Here is a 19,939-nt window from a genome sequence, read left to right on the forward strand (position 1 = left end):
GAGAGTTCTCATCCAGGTCTTGAGGGCCTGGAAAATGTAATTTTTTATATTTTCTTTTACCTAACAATGTTGAAAATGTTGGAGATTAGTGAGATTTTTCCTGCTAATATTACAGACTGACAATCTAACCTAAATTAAGGGATTATCTTCGTTGTGTACATGCCCTCTTTTTGAGTACTTGTGTCATTTAAAGGGTCAGTATTATATAAAATCAACTTTGAGCTTTAGATCATTTTCCCTCATCAAAAACATACCTAGAGTGTTGCATTGTTTTTTGTTTTTGTTGTTTTTTTTTATGTTTGAGAAATCAGCCACTCAGTTCCTTCAGACTAGCCAGCAGCTATTAGCAAACACCTGGTGGAACTGTGCATCTGCTGAGGTCATTACATGAGTTACTTCTCAGTGAAACACTGGTAAAAAAACATTGTTAAAGGGTTAATAGAGGAGTTGTGACGTGGCGACTTCCTGAAGGCAGAGTTTCAGAGACCCAATTTCAAGACTTTAAATTGCGATATCAAATCTATATAAATCATATTTGATACATACAGCAATTTTCTAACAAATGAAGGTAACAGTTGCTTGATTGTGATATAAAATGACACTCTGTGTCCCTTTGAAAGATTTGTTACTTCTGGTCATTTGTTCACTAGATGATAAATTTGCTGATAAAATGCTTTGATTCATTAAAAATAAAAATGGAGTGAATTCTACCAACCAATTTTCAAGTTTTTTCTTCATGTTTCTATGTTTAATAATTGTCTGCTGGGTTTAATATACTGTTTTCCCATCTTTAGTTGGAAAAAAAACAACAATAATATATTTGAATGTTTTATATGGATCAATTACGAAATTGGTTCCTAATTTTATGGGGGGGTTAATCTACATGAAGAAAAGGTTAAGAAATTTATTAGATTTTAACTGTATGTTTTGTCATATTCTGCTTTAATCCACTAGGGGGTGGTAGTGTTCACTCGCTGGAAAAAAAAAAAAAAACAAGTAGAAGAAGAGGCGGCGGATGTAAACGGATTGCTAGCCGACGTTGGAGACGGTTTTTCTCTGAATATGTGAGAATTTGCAGTAAATATGTCTTCAGTTCAGCCCCAGAGGAAGTTTATCAACCAGCAGTTAACTCCTGCTGAAGAAACCGACCCGGAGTTTGAAGAAGTCATCGTGAAATCGGAGGACGAGCTCGATGATCAGTCCAGTCTGCTGGATTTCTCCCAAGAAGGTATTAAAATGAGCTATGCTAACGGAATTTCTCTGCTAAATTTGGGGATTTGTGTCCGTTTTATTATCTGGATTTTGACACAGAAAGCCGGGGAGCTCATGACACTCCCAGAGATCAGCATCCAACATGGCTGCGATCAAAATAGCGAACGTTGAAGCCATAAACTACAATTAGACACTCCTGACGGGTTGTATCTCAGCAAATCAGTATCTCACACACACTGGTGCGAAACGCCTGCAGGTGAAAACGTTTATTTTGTGTTTAAATGTGGAAATGAAGAGAAAATGATTTCCCACTTGTAATAGGAAGCTGGCTTCCGATTTGAGAAACTAACTGCTCATTTTTTTACTTTTATCTTTAGTCTACGGAGCGCCCTAAGGGACATGAGGGGGACATTTTTGTTTTTGCAGTACCACGCAATAAATTAGCAAATACACCCTGGTCTATTTTGTATACAGACACGGTGATCAATGTCAATTTAAAATTGCACATATGTACACTATTAAAGATCCTCAGTGAAAACGTGTTTATACAACAATTTGCTGCAGAAAACTGGTTGTACTCATGTTTCTTTATGCAATGTTTTCTGTATATATGAAAATAGCTATTTCTTTACACAACCAAAACTGTTAGATAATGACATTGCCCTGTGACTACAACTCAAATAGTCAAAATAGTTTAGATGTAGCCTATTTTCCTTCTTACAGATAGTTTATGTCATGTTTATATTTGTGTAGCAAGGATGGAAAGAACATGTTTGACCTGTTTTGCTCTGGTATTTTTCACATAAAGACAAAAATATGAAACTTTATATAACTCAAACAAGATGTAAACATAAAATTCCTACATGGAAAAAACAGACATTGTAGGAGAAAGATTTAAAAGTATTCAAAATACTTCATATTCTGAAAACTGGTGCATTATTGGCAGTTAACTCAGAAGTATGGTGTGGAAATGCAATACTCTAAATATAAATTTCTTAACCTGTATCATACGACAATAATAATTCACATATAATCTGGATGAACTTAGAAGTGATCAATTAAAATTTGAGTCAGTCTGAATTTTGTGCCGATTGCTGTTCTGCTCCTCGATGAGTAATTCTGAAAGCTAATATTGGTCAGCTAATTACCTGAGCATAGTGCTCTAAAACTTTACCTCTGGAGTCTGTAATTCCAGCCTCTTGTGTCCTCAAATGTTTGGGTGCCTCCCTTTTCCAATGCACCTGAATCAAATGAAGAGTTAATGACCAAAGCTTCTTGCAATGTTAACTAATTCAGCCTTTTGATTCAGGTGTGCTGCAGGACTGAAGTTGTAGACTCCTGCTTTATAAACTTCACTTTCTAAAGAGCATTAAGCTAACAGCAGTAAAAGATTTCATCCTTTAGTTTCCAGCTCAAGAAAACGGGGATATTAAATAGACTCACTCTGCCACAAACTCACCATCTGACTTTAGAGCTGGAATTTCATTAAAGGGAGTTTAAGACCAGGAACTGACCCAGGCCTTTTTCTGTTCGACCCTCCAGACGTCCACCAGGATGACGTTTGGGAAGAGGAGGCGCTCACCAACCAGGAGAGGAGCTCCAGTTTTGATGAAGAGGATCCAGAACCTCTGCAGATGAAAGAGGAGCAGGTTGAGTTTGGACATCTGCAGATAAAAGAGGAAGACATGGAGCTCCTCATCAGTCAAGATGAAGAGCAGCTTGAGCTGAAGGAGGAGTCTGACACCTTCATGGTGACGCCTGCTGATGAGGAAAGCTTTCACACCGAACCAGAACCAAACTGGTACCCGCTCGACTCTCAGGACTCCCCTGAAAGTAACAGCCAGGACCAGGAAGGAAGCGCTTCAGAAGACTGGGGGTCAAAGAGTGATGAAGAGCAAATGCTAAATGAGCAGGGTCAGGAAACCAGACTATATAATCAGTATTCTGAGAGCTCAAATCAAGAAGGGCACAGTGCTCACAAAGAAAAGAAACAATATTCTTGTAAAATGTGTGACAAAAGCTTTTCCCAGAATAATAACCTGACGATACACATGAGAAGTCACACAGGGGAGAGGCCTTTCTCATGTGAGACGTGTGGCAAAGGTTTTACTACAAAATCAAATTTAACCCTTCACTTGAGAACTCACACAGGTGAGAAGCCTTTTCCGTGCGTGACCTGTGGAAAAAGCTTCAGTCTAAAATGTATTTTAACCGAGCACATCAGAACTCACACCGGTGAGAAACCCTTCCCATGTCTGGCCTGTGAGAAAAGTTTCCCCTCCAAAAACCATTTGAATAAGCATTTGAGAATTCACACTGGCGAGAGGCCATTCTCGTGCATCACCTGTGGGAAAAGGTTCAGTCTGAAGTGCAATTTAACTGAACACATGAGGACTCACACTGGTGAGAAGCCTTTTCAGTGTTTGGCTTGTGACAAAAGTTTCAACTCTAAAAACCATTTGAATAAACACCTGAGAGTCCACACAGGTGAGAGGCCTTTCGCCTGCATGGTCTGCGGAAAAAGGTTCGCTCAGAAAAGTTGTTTAACGGATCACACGAGAACTCACACGGGGGAGAAACCTTTCCTTTGTGGTATGTGTCAGAAAGCCTTCAGCCTGAGGAGCAGCTTGAATAACCACATGAGAACCCACACGGACGACAAGCCTTTCTCATGCGACAGCTGCGAAAGAACGTTCACGTTAAAGAGTCGTCTGAACAGACACATGAGGTCTCACACAGGGGAGAAACCGTTCACATGTAATGCTTGTACTAAAACCTACAGCCTAAAGAGCAGTTTGACCAAACACATGAAGACTCACATCGGCTAGGAGCGTTTCTGCTGTTTACAGTGTAGAGATAAAGATGTTAGCAACCATTAACATGACAGCTTATATTTTAATGTAATATAACGTGGAAGATGGTGATGGTTCACTAGGGCTGGACTTAAAGTTTTATTATGAAATTTTGTGGTGACGTTGTGATAACAATAAAAGTGACAATAGTAACTATTTTTTACATCTTTTTTTAGGTAACTTTATGACTATGACTGCTGTTTAAAAACATTCCTGTTTGTAATGAGCTTCTTTAGGAAAAATACTAGTTTTGTAAAGAAGTGTATTTTATATCACTTCTTGAAATTTATGAATTTTCAAATTTATTGGTATTTATTGATTCTTTTATTGAACAAGCAGAGGAGAAAATAGTAAAACTATCAATCCTTGTAATAATGATTGTTTTGGAGGGTTTTAAATGGCACTAATTGGAGTTTATAGTGGCAACGATAAATCAAAAATTCTTATGAAAAATGTATTACGATAAATGATGATACCATAAATACCCTTTGTCGTGTTCACTTTAAATTTTGCAAATAAGAATGTGAAATGTGAGTTTTACTACAGTGTTTTATATATTGGGGACATTTAGCTAATAACTAAACAAGCTAAAGTTAGAAAAGGCCAAATTAAAAAGACAAAAATCAGATCAAGACAGTTGCTGTCATTTGTTCCAAAGGCAAAATTATTGCCAAATCATCAGTTTGTTCAGAATTAAACACATTAAGCACAAAGGATTTACATACAAATATTACTACAATTTAAAGTCATTGCAGCGATTTTTCTGTTCTCATTCTCATAAAATCAATTGTTGACCGTTTACTAAATTCCAGCTTTTTCACTTTTTCAATTCAAATTCAAAAGATACTTTGCTGATCCCAAAGAGAAATTAGACGTTGCTGCAATTCATTAATTCAAGTTTCTTCAAAAAGTTATTGTATATTTTTGTACGTCCATTTGGGTCTCTACTGCTTCTAGAAACATTCCAGGTGTTTTAAAAAAAAAGAACAATAAGTTAATATTTTTTGATGTTTTGGTGCAAACTGTTTCAAAATCCTTTCGGAATATAATGTTACAAATCAACAAACATTGCTCTGTTACCTAGCAGAGATCAAACACGTTTGGTCAGCTGGTTTTACTGCTGTATGAGCTGTACAATGGCTACTGGAAAAGACAAGTGACGCTAAAACAGCTTATTCTGAAAGGAGCTCAAAATAGAACTGACTAAATCTGTATCTGAGAATTATTTTGTGTAAAAAAAAAAAAAAAAAAAAACGTTATAAAGGTGTTTTGTGTAGCCCACAGGCCGATCCTAACTCCTTCAAGGAAGCATAACAAGTCCCCATTAAGATGGCGTTCCTGCTCCACCTGCTCCGCATCAGACGGAAACATGTAAATTAAAGAACCAAAATATGTTGGCTGCCGTGGGAACTTTATAATTCAAATTTTTGTTTTTTTTTCATTGAAGCTGCTTCCATGGATTTCCATGTTTTTATCATTATTACTAATAAAACAAATAATCATGTCTATAAACAAGTAAAAACGAAGCATCATTTTATTTTTTATACAAGTTGAAAACTTTTTTTTTCTTCTGACAATGAAAAAAACTTAAAAGGAGATTTTATGTTTTTTCAAAAAGTGAAATAAGTTATTGGTTAAAGCTGAAAAAATGTATATTTTTGAATTGTTTGTGCTCAAAACTCATCAAATCTTAAGTGTCTAATTTTAATCGTTGCTGCTGTTGCGATGTAAACTGAATAAACAGTTTATGTGCATTTTTGACAGTGTGTATATTTTGAAATCGGTCAGACAGAGTACTTTAGATTATCTGTTATTAAGTTTGTTTACAGAAAAATGCTACATTAAACAGACATAAATACTCAATATATTGCATAAAATATATCCCAATTTAATCCACAAGATGGCAGCACTGAAACTCGCAGGACTATGGCTGCTGGTAAACCTACAGGTTAAAGGTCGGTTAGGACTTCTAGGATAATTAAATAACATCCTGGCTAGATTTTCTAATACACACCATGGACATCTGGATGGAAAACACCTGAGTTGCATCATGATTTTCTAAAAATACTGGAGACTGACCTGAACTGCTATGTTTTAATTATTCAAAAGTCCAAATATGTTTTCTATTGCTCTCTCTGCTGTCCATGGGTGGATTTTTTATGTTTTTTATTGATTCAAAAATCTACCAGTCATTTTCAGAGACAATATAATGTATGACATTTATACTTTTGTTTCTATTGCATAAGATGGAAAACTATTTGAAAAGCTGTTGTAACGTTTTTTTAATGTTTCTGAAATGTTGTCTACAAGTTATTTATGAACTCAACATCTTCACTCTCCACGTTTTTAATGTTTGTTGAATTTAGTTGATTAATTAAAATAACCTCTACCTGTTTTACTTTGAGATAAACTTGTTTTTCTACCTATATTTATGTAATTAAACAGTTGACATCTGTTGTTGTTGGTACAAATGCAGATAAATCTTTACTGGATTTCACTAATAACAGTATCTTAATCAAAGATTTTTTTCATCTTTTATTAATTTTGTATTTCAGACTGGTAACTGGGACGTAATTTAATTGAATGTGACACCAATGAGATTCAGAGCTAATTAAATGTATCTGAACAGTGAAGCTCTGGTTTCATGTCTTGTAACTGAAACTTTTAGAGTAACATTATTTCCAGATTCATGACCTGACAGCAAAACTAAACATATTCATTTGTGTAATGTTTTAATGTCATTGTAAATTACAATAAATTATAAATCTACCATTCATATAAACTTCCAGTTATTTCCTATATTTCTTGTGTTGCCTTAAAGCTGACATGTGCTTTATTAAACTTCTGTTTACAGTAACTATGAAATAATTTTTTTAAATTTTAAACACACTCATGCGATCACACTTTTAGCAAGTTACAAAGACAATTTTTCAGTTTAGAATACAAGTTTCTGCTTCCTGAATAGATAATTATTAAAGAGCATGTCCTGAGGTGGAGAAACCAGGTCTATTCAATAAGGAATTTGAAAATAGAAGCTTAATTAGTTTAAATCTGATTGATTTGCACAAGGAAACGCTGCGTATTCCTTACCAGAAATATGCTAAGTGCATTCATAAATAAAATTATAAAAATTGTATAAAACGTTAAATGCATAAAATAGAATATTCAGAGAATCCTGCTGAGTTCAAATATTCTGCCGTTCTAGGTGTGAATGATGACAACCCAATATGAAACCTGTGAACTAATTTTGTACTGAAGTTCTAGCAGCCTTTTACCTGATATATTGCACAATACATGGCGAAAAATATTTTATTCATTACAGCTTTGAATCAAGACTAAACGTACAGTTGCAAATACAGATAAATGTTAAATGAATGAAGATATAATTCAACTTTACTTTTTACTCACGGGTTGAATGAACATAATAATAGAAGGTAGAAGAACATGTTAAATTGACTATTATATATAGTCACTATTGTAATGTAACTGATAATACAATTTTTAATATCTTACACAATTAAAGAAGAGAGTTGACATTGCACTGACACAGGTGAACATCCAGGGAGTGGACAGTGAAATAGTGACAGACTGCTGCACCCTAGTTCTATTTAATTTGTAGAAAATAAAAAGCAAGTAGAAATTGCAAATCATATTTTATGGGCTTTCCAGGGACCTTAAGGATTGAAAGTGTTGGCTGACAAAAATTACTTTATATATGTTCAGCAATAATAAACCATGCAAAATTTTAACAAAATAAACTTAGCAGTAATTAAGATGCAATGTAAATGCACCTTCATTCTTGAGGTTCAGATTATGCTGACTCATCTTTATGAGTTTTCAGGTGCGGTATCAAATGAGATTTTTGTCTAAATGTTTTTTCACAGAACATTCAGGAGAAAGGCTTCTCGCCTGTATGAATTCTTATGTGATGAGTTAAAATACTTTTTAAGGTGAAACTTTTCCCACAGGTCACACATGAGAAAGGCTTCACACCTGTGTGACTTCTAATATGAACACTTAAACTGCTTCTTCTGGCAAACCTTTTTTCACAAGTCGTACATGCGAAAGGCTTCTCCCCGGTGTGACTCCTCATGTGACATATAAAATGAGATTTCTGAACATAAGCTTTTCCACAGGTAACACATGAGAATGGCTTTTCTCCTGTGTGATTTGACATGTGATAATTTAGACTACTTTTTTCACTATAACTTTTACCACAGGTCATACAAGAGAAAGGCTTTTCTCCTGTATGAGTCCTCATGTGAAAAGTTAAATGACATTTTTGAGTGAAACTTTTTCCACAGGTCATACATGAGAAAGGCTTTTCGGCAGTGTGAATTCTCATGTGACATGTTAAGTGAGATTTTTTTCTGAAACTTTTTTCACAGGTCACACAGGAAAAGCGTCTCTCGCCCAAGTGAGTTTTCATGTGATAAGTTAAACCACTGTTCTCACTATAACTCTTTCCACAGGTGGTACATGAGAAAGGTTTCTCAGCTGTGTGAGTCCTTGTGTGAGTCTTTAAATGGATTTTTTGACTGAAACCTTTTCCGCAAGTAGAACATGTGAAAGGCTTCTCATCTGTGTGAGTTTTGATGTGATCAGATAAATGACCTTTCTGAGTGAAACTTTTTCCACAGGTTGTACATGAGAAAGGCTTCTCACCAGTGTGAGTTCTCATGTGAATGGTTAAAATAGATTTTTGACTGAAACTTCTTCTACAAGCAATGCATGAAAAAGGTTTCTCACCCGCATGACTCTTACTGTGACGATTTAAACTACTATTTTTAGAAAACGTTTTTCCACAGGTTGTACATGAATAAGGCTTCTCACCTGAGTGAGTTCTCATGTGAATACTTAAAATGTTGCTCAGACGGAAACTTTTTCCACAAATGACACATGTGAATGGGTTTTCCCCTGTGTGACCTCTCATGTGATAAATTAAACCACCTTTGTCACAGTAACTTTTTCCACAGATGGTACATGTAAAAGGCTTCTCGCCCGTGTGAGTTCTCATATGTCTAGACAAGCAACTCTTTGAAGAAAAGGTTTTATCACAAATGTCACAAGAAATTAAAGTTTGGTCTATTTGAGTTTTGTTTGTCTTTTGTCTTGAGTTGTCAGCAGAACCTTTCTGCTGTCTGGTTTTCTGATATCTCTCATGTCGTTTCTGCTCTTCTCTCTTTTTTCCTGGGTTTTCAGTATTTCTTCCCTCCTGATTCTGGTTCTCAACTTCAGGAGAGGCAGAAGAAACAAGTTGGTTCCTGTTTGGTTCCGTTTCATAGTTAATCATTTGCACGTCAGAAGGAGTCACCTCGGTTTCCTGTTTCAGAACAAGCTGCTCTTCATCCTGACAGATTCTTAGTTGATTCACTTCCTCTTTGAACAGGTGATGTTGTGGTTCCTCTTGTTCCCGTTTTATCTGCGGAGGTTCTGGCTCCTCTTGGTCTAAAATAGGGTTTCCATCCTGGTTGCTGATCTCGTCGAGAATCCCCTCCTCTTTACACTCACAGCATTCTGGAAGATCTGGACAAAAAGACAAAACAAAATCTTATAGATGTGAGTAAAAAAAACAAACACATCCCTCACGTTTATCTCTTGGTGCATCTAAACATCCTTTACTTGCTTACTTTAAAATTTCAAACTTGTAAGAAAATGAATTTAACTAATATGTTTCTTCTGACAGGAAGGGAAATACATGTGCTATCATATATTAATAAAATGTGACGAAGAGTTCAGTAAAAATGCATGTTTTAATTACAATTGACTGAATTTATATTGATCTTATCAACTGCTCGACTGTAGCATTCATACACCAATGCCCCGATCAGTGTCTTGTAAAGTAGTATATTGACATGTGGCAGGTGGAAGCTGAATTCAAACCCACCATTTTCAGGAGTCGTGTGTATATGTATGTTTCTATGTATATTGACTTAGGAGTTTACAAAAGTCGGTGTTTAAACAAGTAGTAAGTAAAGTAAGTAAGTAAAGCAGGAAGAAGGAAGATTATAAATTAACAGGGACCACAGGAAGAAGAAGGGACCTAAATAAACAAGTTTTACTCCTTCATATCCCTTTTCAGACATAACTACCATGTTATATGTAATTTTTTATAGCATGTGTGTTACGTTAGCAGCCAGGCTAAGCGGTGCTATTTATTTTAAAAAGGGTTTTCTTTATACAGCCGTAACAGTGATAACTAGTTCACAACGTTCCTTAACCCTGTCTCCAAATGTTTAATCTGTCTCATCAGCAAAACGTGACGGTGTTTCAGACCTGTTCGGGGTGTCTGGGTAAGATCATCCATCTCCTCTTCGGACTTGACGATGATATTAAACTCCTTTAATGTTTCTTCAGCCGGAGTTAACTCCTTGTTGATTATCTCTCTCTGAGGCGGAGCTGAAGACATTTTCTTTTTTTTACTAAAGACTCGATCAAATCCGTCTTCAAACTGGCTTCCAACAAAGGCAAAGCTCTTGGTTCTGTTTTTGTTTCCTTTGTGTTTCATTGTGGCAACACTGAAGAAACTCTAAACGACTTTTAGTTCCGCTTTGAATTCTCATCACTCCCAACGAATCCCGTCTTTCAACATACTGTTATGTTGAATCAGTTGAAATATTATTGCAACGTTCATTCATATCAGTAACTTAATCCACTAAATGAAACACATTATATAGACTGATTACACTCAAACAGATGTTTTCAAGGCTTTCTTGGCTTTTCTATGAAAATGCTATATTTAAAATGAGAATATTACATAACACCAATAAAAATAATTCAGAAAATCTTAATGAAAAATATGTTCAATACAGATTAAAATAGATTTTTTAAATTTGTTTTCATCAAAACGGGATATTATGCCAGAAGCACACTCAAACATTGTTGTTTAATTTACGTTATGAATATGTTACCCGTGATCTGTTTAGCCATGTTTTAGAAGAAAATGTTTTGAAAATATGTTTTTCAAAACATTTTTAGATGTTTTTAGAAGAAAAATACAAATACATTGTATATTGTTTATACTGTAAAATACTGGGTAGTGGATGGGAGTCACCATGAGAATGACGTGTGTAGAAGTGTAGAACAAGTTGTGCCTTTATATGGAAAGATTAAAAGAAACTGTTCATTACAGAGATAAGTATGTTGACAAATGAATGACAAAGAAAAAAATAACATTGACACAATGTGAAATAAACAGAACAGATTCCAGGAGGATTTGAGAAGTGCGGATTTGTTTCTGCCTTGTTACTGCAACCTGTTCAATCCTGTTTACAGGAAAAATCAGCGTCTGTTACACCAACACCAGTCCTGGTGCATGTAACAAATAGACAATAGACAGTGGATGCAGCTATTGGCAGGCTCAGTAATTGTATTGCCAAAAATGCATCCCCTCCTATATAGACTAGACAGTTAAGGGTGATATCAAATTTTCTACAAAATGGGCCTCTGTTTTCTCATGTGTTAAGTTATTATGGTGCTGACAGACAAAGCAGGGAATTGCAAACCATTATCGGAGAACATATTCATCTGACACCAGCTTTAAAACATTCGACTCGTATGTCTCAATAAAGGTGTCAAAACCGTATTTATTTCAATTCATCCTCAAAATAAAACCCACCGTTTTAGGGAGTACATGGTTAAGAAACAGGATAATATTACGAATATCTTTTAAAGTTGCCTCTTCGGTCATATTTCAGTCTCTTTTCTCATCAATATGCAAAAGCTTAGAGTGAATTGCGTTCAAACGACATGGCATAACACCAGGAGAAATTCAGCAGTCTGTGATGATCATTTATCTCTTCCACGAACTTCATGATTATTTAAAAGAAAAAAAAAAGTTTATTCAACAGGAGTTAACTGCTCTGTCTTCAATTGAAGACAGAGTTACTGCAAACACTCAAATATTTGCCAAATACACCAAACACGTCTATGTCTGATCTGTCATTTCCTGTGTTTCACGGCGGCTCCACTGAAGAAACACAAAACCGACTTTTAGTTCCGTTTTGTGTCTCCTAATTTGCTCTGAATCTGAGAAAGACTATAAAAGTTACAACACATGTAATGATGTTTTAATCCTCACGCTATCTTAGTGCGAAGCTCAGGAAGAGGGGATGACACAGTCAGACATCTGGGTAGAAATGGAGGCCCCCCATCTGCACATCAATACAAAGGCGTGTTCATTTTACTGTAGATAGAGAAAAGAAGTAAATTTCGCCAAAAACCAAAATTGCAGGATGCCGGCCCTCGAGGACAGACTTTGGTCACCACTGTTCTAGACTAAAAGCCCTCCTGTTCATTTGCTTTATAACAATAATGAATGAAAAACTAACATACTAACATATTTTATGTGTAAAGATGGAAAAATATGTTTACTGTTTTTTTAAATTATGGACTGTGTGGGGCCTTCTATGACTTTGCATCTTTATGATGTACAGAACTTTGACCTTCCTTGTTGCTGAAATTTCTATACAAATAAACTTGATTGATGATCTTACATTTCATGTTTCTCAGAGAACCTCTTGGTTCGCAGTGGAGCGGAGACACACGTAGTGTAAATCAGGATAATCAGGAAGCAGGTATCTGCACAGGTTTAAAGTCAAAAACTTCTGCTAAAATGAAAATAAGGAGACCATCTTAACGTTAAATGTAGTTTATTAGACAAGAATTACATATTGAATTACATAAGAATTACAACTTGTTTTATTTACAAACATTTTTGTATCAGAAAAAGTATTTTTAAATTTGAATATAAGCTTGGTGAATAAAGCAGATAGGGTGACTCTGTCCAAGTAGTGCAAGCTTGGGTTACTGATACATGCAGCCACAAACTACACCTTTAAATGAGTCACAATCCACAGCTAAACTGGAAAAAAGAAAACCATCACAATGGGAAATTTACTTTATTACATAAGAACCACAAAGGCTGACATTCACTCTGGTTCAGGAAAGTTCTAAAATCGTGTAGTGTGAACTGGGCTTTACAGCTGCCACTTTGAACAAAAACAATCAATGAGCAATGCGCATGCTCTGTGTGCTTTCTCCTTCTTGTGTTTTATTTATTTGCTAATTAAATAAATGTGTAATTACATAAAATAATAACCCCTGCAGAGTATGCAGAGCGTTACAAGAACAAAGAGCAGCTCTCAGTGAGGCTCCAGTCCTATCTGCTTAGTAAAGAGCCGTTCAGAAGAATCGGATCGTTCGTGAATGTCACATCACTATATTGCAGACTTTTGGACACAGTGTTGTCCCATATATGCGACACGTTAGTCAACACCTCCGCACAACAATTCAGCGCAGTGAGTGACTTTATTTTTCATTACAAATGCTTATCTGTCTCTATACAGCTAGCTTTGCTAACATCACGTCAACAAAGCTTACCTCCTTTGAGCTACTTTTCTAAGTGGCGAAAAAAGTTAGACATACCCCTCACCGCCTGTGACAAAATGGTCTCAAGACCAAGACTGATCTCGAGTACAACACTGGTCTGAACATCTATAATTTTAAAGATATTTTAAAAAGTTTCCAGAGGTCATCATCAATATCTTAAAAGCAAAAGCAGCAAAGTGTTTTATTTTTCGCTGCACAAATGTTTGACAGAAATTTTGTTAGATTTGAAGACTGTGGGAGGAGTTGTGGAGTAGCAACTTCACTCAGGTGTAATTACAGAATAAATGACAAGTTACAGAGCAGCTTAGTACTTGAGGTTTATATTACATCGTCTGACGACTGTGAGTTCTCATGTGAGCAAATAAACTATGTCTATAGGTGAAACTTTTTAAACAAGTAATACATGTGAAAGGTTTCTCACGTGTGTGAATCCTCATGTGAGAAGTTAAATGATCTTTCTGAGTGAAACTCTTCCCACAACTAATACACTGGAAAGGTTTCTCACCTGTGTGAATCCTCATGTGAACATCTAAACTACCTTTCTGAACGTAACTTTTTTCACAGGTGATACAGGTGAAAGGCTTCTCACCTGTATGACTCCTCATGTGACAATCTAAATGACATTTCCGAGTGAAACTTTTTTCACAACTAATACATGTGAAAGGCTTCTCACCTGTGTGAATCCTCATGTGGACAGTTAAACTACATTTTTCAGTGAAACTCTTTCCACAACTAATACATGTGAAAGGCTTCTCACCTGTGTGACTCCTTGTGTGAGAAGTTAAATATTTTCTTTCCGTAAAACCTTTTCCACAAGTCATACATGTGAAAGGTTTCTCACCTGTGTGAATCCTCATGTGGACAGTTAAACTACTTTTTTGAGTGAAACTTTTTCCACAACTAATACATGTGAAAGGTTTCTCACCTGTATGAATCCTCATGTGTCTCGCCAATATGATGTTTTGAGAAAAGGTATTACCACAAGCATTACAGGGATATAATTTTTTTCCCAGGTGAATTTTTTTGTGCTTTTTTTGTTTTGGACCTTCAGTAGTTCCTTTCTGCTCTTTGTTTTTCTGACATCTCTTGTTTTGTTTCTGCTCTTTATGTCTCTTTTCTTCCGGGTCTCCAGAATTGCTTCCTTCCTGATCCTGGTTCTCATCTTCAGGAGAAGCATGAGAGACGAGTTGGTTTCTGTTTGGTTCTGTTTCATTGTTGATTTTTTTCACATTAGAAGGAGTCACCAAAATGTCTCCAGTCTCCTGTTTCAGCACAGGCTGCTCTTCATCCTGACTGATGAAGAGTTGATTCTCTTCCTCTATGAGCTGTTGAGGTTCTAGTTCCTCTTGCTCCAGTTTTATTTTAAAAGGTTCCGGTTCATTTTTATCCAAAGTGGACTTCCTCTTCTGGTTGCTGAGCTCTTTGAGAGCCTCCTCCTCTTTACACGCACAGCATCGTGGGCCATCTAGACAAATAGACAAAATCAAAACTTAGAAGATTGAGAAAAAACAAACTCTTCACTTTAATCACTTGTTTTATCACAACATGCTTCATCTTGTTTGAAAATTATCCAATGTCCCTCTGAGTAGAAAGGATCTAGGTTTGTCGAAATATATTATATTGTGCCAAAGACTTCAGAAAAGAAAACAAAATGATTTAATATTGTTACAACCCGACTCGATGAAACAGTTCACAAAAGTGTGCCCCCCTTCACATTATTTAAGTACATCTAATCATGGGACAACACTGACAAAATGACACTTTGACACACTAAAAAGTAGTCTGTGTGCAGCTTATACAACAGTTTTTGTGTGCTTTGTAAAATGCTCAAAATACATCAATATTAGAATATTCTATTCTGTGTTCAGCACTGACATTATTTAAATATGCTGAACCATGTATCAATGCAATTCGAAAACACTTAAAAATACATTTTCTTCTAAATGTAGCAATGATAGCTGTTTGTATAAGGTTTCTAATAAAACAGCGTAAAAATCTAAGTATTTACTAGTCATTAATTAAATGAGCTGATACTTTATTGCGCCTGCCAAACATATAACGCTGAGTGGAGCGTTCGACCTCACCAAGATGGCGTAGCTGAGTCTCTTCGGCTACAAAACCGCATTGAAGTTAGTCTCAAGTTGGATATTCGATATTCGCGCTCCGTGGAGTAAGTGGTGTTTAGCTAAAGGTTGATCCGATTTATGTCAGCCAGCCGTTCTCTACTGCTTCCTCCCCAAGCGCTCGGAGGTTCATTTAGGGACTGTCATGAAACCTGGTTGGGACGGATTGAGATCTTATCAGGACACACAGAAAACGGGTCACAGAAGCCTGGAGGCAACAAGTAATCTTGTATTATGATTTAATGTTGATTGAAGTTTATGTAATCTTTGAGTTAAATGTGCTACTAATTAAAATAATGAGTTATGAGATTCTAGATGAATAGTAAAAGTGTAAAAATCATAAATAGGTAAAGTAATGATTGCAGGTTAAATGGAAATGTCACATACTGTGTTGCAACAAGAGGCTGAGGGGGGGGGGAAAGAACTGTGAGCATGTAAAAAACAGGAAGTGTTGTGAAATACATAGGCAACCAGAAGGTTGAGTGCTGATAAGAACTTTAGAGAGAGCATTTCAAAGAAAGAGGAAGTTCAAAAAGGTCGACAGTTAACCGAAGGCAGTTGACGCCTAGAGAAGGAAAATTGTGCAATAAGGGTTGGGGAAACCGCTAAAGCTTGCTAATAAAATATTAAAGTCTGGTTAATGTTGTGGACAGTTAAATTGAGTCAAATGAGAGTTAATTCTTCTGATTAAGGTAAAATCAATGAACATGACCCTAGTAATTAGAGGGGCTTCAGACGTTTCTTTGGTGTTGGTAAAATAATGACCTTGGGATTCGTGCCGAGTCTCTAAAATTATTTAGAGTCTAGACGCATCTTTCTCGCTCCCAGCTTAAACAGAATGTCCTCTATATTCTCAGCTGTAGTAATACTCAGGAGTTGGAGGCTTTTCGGACCCGTTAGGTGGAGAGCTGGGCAATAGTCAGTCTGCTGGAGTCTGAGTGGGGGTATGGGTGTGGCTGACTATTGGGTAATAACAGGACTGTCAACAAATTTCCAAACCAAACACTCCTGTCAAACAAATGTTAATAAATGACTTGCCTTGTGACCAAGGGACACAAAAAAAGTGCTAATTTATGCTTTTACATGAGACACACTAGGCTCTATTAAATTTTAAAGTCATATTCAATATTTTAAATAATTTTCATATTAAATATGTTTTCTTCAATAGCTTCCAGGTCATGCGACCTATTGACTCAAAATCAGTGTGAAATTGTTCTACAAATCAGTAGAGATGAGGCATCGACTCAAAATCACTTTGAAATTTTTCAAATAGTCTGGATAGATGAGGCACACTAGGTGTTGTAGATTTAGATTTACTCGGTCCTTGTGTGACCAAGTAAAAAAAAAAGGGGTGAAATCACCCTTTTTTGAAGTTTCACAAATCACAAAAAGGTTTCACAAATCACAAACATGATTATATATATTCTGCTATTAGAGCAAAAATAATCCAGTGCAGGTTTGAAGAGTCTATGAGTTGTATTTTAGGAACTGGAGCAGTTCTAGTATGATCCAGATGCAGAAAAGTGATAAAATCAACCTTTGTTGAAGTTTCACAAATCAGATAAAGGTTTCACAAATCCCAAACAAGGTTTTAAATATTCTGCTATTAGAGCAGAATAATCCAGTCCAGGTTTGACGAGTCTAGGTGTGGTGGTTTTGGAATTAGAGCAGTTCTAGTGTGACCGACACAGGAAAAAAAGGATCAAAATTGCCCTTTATTGAAGTTTCACAAATCAGAAAAAGGTTTCACAAATCACAAACATGGTTCTAAATATTCTGCTACTAGAGCAGAATAATCCAGTCCATGTTTTAAGAGTCTAGGTGTTGTAGTTTTTAAACTAGAGTCGATTAAAGATGCGGAAGGTAGTGAAAAATGAGGTGGAATCGCCCTTTAGCGATTTCCCGAATCGGAAGCTGGACTTTGAAAACAACTTCAGCTTCGTTGACAGGCATGCGTTTCTCGGCGTAACTCGTATTAAAACTTTCCTTAACTCCAACTTTATTTAACCTATTTCCAACTGTCTCTAACCCGTATCATCAGTAAAACGTAAAGGTGTTTCCTACCTATCCGGTGTAAGATTATCTGGGGAATCCGGGAGAAATCCAGCAGTCCGCGCTGATCATCCATCTCTTCCTCGGACTGACGACGTCTTTATAAAACTCCGTTAATGTTTCTTCAGCGGGACTTAACTACTCGTTGACTAACTCTCTCTAGGACTGAACTGAACACACTTACAGAAAACACTCAAATATTTGCCAAAAACACCAAACCCGCCTTTAAACTTCCATCCAACAAAGAAAAGCTGACGTCGCTATCTGTTCTCTATTTTCATTTCCTGTGTCGGCATCTTCTTCTTGGATTTACTGGCGGTTGGCAACAAACTGTTAGTGGGATTACCGCCACCTACTGTATGGAGTGTGGTCTGTGATGGTCTGTCATCCATTTATCTAAATAAATATATTCTACCAGAAAGAAAAATAATAATAAAAAAATAAACAAATAAATAAATATATCCTACCTATACATGTAAACATATACACACATGTAAATATACATACTTATACATAACTTTGTATTCTACCCATCTATATCATACACACATTCACAAACACACCTCACCTACTATAATCAAATTCCAAGAAATAATTGAATTTTCATTAAAAGTCAAATAACTATTTCTAAATGTTTACTCCCCAAATTCTTCCTCAAAATATCTAATAAATTTATCTTTTCCTTTAAACTTTCAAACTCTTTCCGCATATATATTCTCCCTTTTTCATATTTTCAACATTCTATTACATGCTCTATTGTTTCATGTTTTCCACAGTGATCACATTTGCCAGTATTCTGCTTTTGAATTTTAAAAAGTGTATAATTAAGTCCTGTATGTCCAAATCTTAACCTCATCACTCTTTCCTGTCTATTTCTTCTTCCGTTTCTTCTTTCTCCAACAATCTTCTGAATTTTATATAACCATCTTCCTGTTTTTCCTTTATCCCACCTTTTTAGCCACACTTTAATCAGTTTTTCTAACAATACTCTTTCCCTCAGATTTACTTGTTTTAATTGTAAAGCTAATATTATTCTGAATTGCCCTCTTTGCCATTTTATCTGCCCTCTCATTTCCTTCTACTCCAATATGTGCTGGAACACAAATATAACTATCAAACGCATGTTTTGTATTCTGAATAATGCATTAAATATTTTTAATAAAATGTCTGTCCTACTATCTGATTATATTTTAAACGTAATAATGCAAAGCTTGAATCTGAACAAATTATTGTTTAAAGTGGTTTTATGTCTTCTACCAATTGTCTGATTATGTCCTGTGTGTTTCATGGCAGTTCCAACTGAAGAAACAATAAACCGACTTTTAGTTCTGCTTTGAATTTCCTAATTCCCTCTGAATGTGAAACAGACAATATAAGTAAAAATACGTTGAATGATGTTTTCAATCCTCCTGCAGTCTGGGAGTGAATCCTAAAATTAATCCTAAAATTATTCAATATACATTATACTTTACCTTTGTAACCTTGGTTCTGCACTTGAACTCAAATATTTCTGCATATTTCAGCAGTAGCGTTCAGCATTTTCAAAGGAAATGCAAGTGATCAAGTGACTTTGTAAAAACTTAAACATATATCTTATATGTGTAGAGATTAAATTAGTTTCAACTTTAAAAAAAGATAGTGATCTTTAATAGAAAACAGCCACAGCAGAAAATAGAAAAATTATACAAGTAAGACGAGTGACACTCCAAGTTATTGGAGACAATAATCACATATTTTGAACAATCAAGAACAATCAATGAAGGAAAATATGTTTAAATTGAATATTAAATTTTCTCAGTAAAAGGGCAGGTTAATTTATTTAAAAATATTTTACATAGACTGGTTAATATAATTTGGAACAAATAACAGCATCAGTTTCATTCTGGCTTTGTTTTAAATACAAACCTATCAAAGATTTTTTTTTAATACAGTAAATTTCAAAGTGCAAAACAATTAATAAAAATCTCAACTGCAAATTTTATTTTGGATTAAAAATGTAGTAAAGTAAATCTCCTTCACCCCACTCATTGTCTCTATCCAGAATAATACAAATCAATCCTTCAAGATCATATTGTACATCTCTAAATATCAAAATGTCAAGAACCAAATTATCACATTTAACAAATTAGAAAATTAAACCATTTATCCACTTTATAAACAAGAAAACCCTCCAGTGTATAACTCCAGTTTTCATCTAAATGACTTTTATAGTGAACCTCAACAGGGACATACCGTATTTTTCGGACTATAAGCTGCAGATATCTCTGCTGCTCCAGGTTTTCCACAGCGATGCAGCAGCAGTAGCAAAGG

The 19,939-nt window shown here is 35.5% G+C and overlaps 3 protein-coding genes and 1 long non-coding RNA gene across 5 annotated transcripts; 1 reads left to right on the forward strand and 3 right to left on the reverse strand.

The window, feature by feature from the left end:
• The first annotated feature begins 482 nt into the window (after positions 1 to 482).
• LOC106906363 (uncharacterized) lies at positions 483 to 4,217 on the forward strand. 2 transcript variants are annotated; one of them, XM_088009862.1, is made up of 2 exons: positions 483 to 1,228; positions 2,731 to 4,217. In XM_088009862.1, the coding sequence occupies exons 1-2, from the start codon at positions 1,084 to 1,086 to the stop codon at positions 4,038 to 4,040; spliced, it is 1,455 nt and encodes a 484-aa protein (XP_087865988.1). In that variant the 5' UTR covers positions 483 to 1,083; the 3' UTR covers positions 4,041 to 4,217. The 2 variants fall into 2 exon arrangements, with proteins under 2 accessions (XP_087865988.1, XP_014827100.2); XM_014971614.2 differs by having other exon boundaries at positions 2,755 to 4,217.
• On the reverse strand, positions 2,293 to 2,752 carry LOC148156511 (uncharacterized). The gene is made up of 2 exons (XR_015764545.1): positions 2,672 to 2,752; positions 2,293 to 2,453 (listed from the first exon to the last, which is right to left on the reverse strand). It is a non-coding gene; the product is annotated as an uncharacterized LOC148156511 (long non-coding RNA).
• A 3,142-nt stretch (positions 4,218 to 7,359) lies between the features above and the next one.
• Positions 7,360 to 12,569, reverse strand: LOC106906357 (uncharacterized). Its single transcript, XM_014971606.2, has 2 exons — positions 10,341 to 12,569; positions 7,360 to 9,590 (listed from the first exon to the last, which is right to left on the reverse strand). Exons 1-2 carry the CDS (start codon positions 10,570 to 10,572, stop codon positions 7,954 to 7,956), a joined length of 1,869 nt encoding a protein of 622 aa, XP_014827092.2. The 5' UTR covers positions 10,573 to 12,569; the 3' UTR covers positions 7,360 to 7,953.
• A 129-nt stretch (positions 12,570 to 12,698) lies between these two features.
• LOC148156512 (uncharacterized) lies at positions 12,699 to 18,288 on the reverse strand. The gene is made up of 2 exons (XM_088009880.1): positions 17,642 to 18,288; positions 12,699 to 14,919 (listed from the first exon to the last, which is right to left on the reverse strand). Exons 1-2 carry the CDS (start codon positions 17,703 to 17,705, stop codon positions 13,778 to 13,780), a joined length of 1,206 nt encoding a protein of 401 aa, XP_087866006.1. The 5' UTR covers positions 17,706 to 18,288; the 3' UTR covers positions 12,699 to 13,777.
• Positions 18,289 to 19,939: the final 1,651 nt, after the last annotated feature.

The sequence above is a fragment of the Poecilia mexicana genome, unplaced genomic scaffold (assembly GCF_051168715.1).
Source record: "Poecilia mexicana isolate PSO_F unplaced genomic scaffold, ASM5116871v1 scaffold_11, whole genome shotgun sequence".
NCBI classification, from domain to species: Eukaryota; Metazoa; Chordata; class Actinopteri; order Cyprinodontiformes; family Poeciliidae; genus Poecilia; species Poecilia mexicana.

Excerpts from the sequence above, each read along its gene's own strand:
- LOC106906363 (XM_088009862.1), top strand. The coding sequence starts at position 1,084 with ATGTCTTCAGTTCAGCCCCAGAGGAAGTTTATCAACCAGCAGTTAACT. Across the intron at positions 1,229-2,730 it reads GCTGGATTTCTCCCAAGAAG|GCCTTTTTCTGTTCGACCCT; the intron begins GTATTAAAATGA and ends GAACTGACCCAG.
- LOC106906357 (XM_014971606.2), bottom strand. The coding sequence starts at position 10,572 with ATGAAACACAAAGGAAACAAAAACAGAACCAAGAGCTTTGCCTTTGTT. Across the intron at positions 9,591-10,340 it reads TACCCAGACACCCCGAACAG|ATCTTCCAGAATGCTGTGAG; the intron begins GTCTGAAACACC and ends CTTTTTGTCCAG.
- LOC148156512 (XM_088009880.1), bottom strand. The coding sequence starts at position 17,705 with ATGGATGATCAGCGCGGACTGCTGGATTTCTCCCGGATTCCCCAGATA. Across the intron at positions 14,920-17,641 it reads GATAATCTTACACCGGATAG|ATGGCCCACGATGCTGTGCG; the intron begins GTAGGAAACACC and ends CTATTTGTCTAG.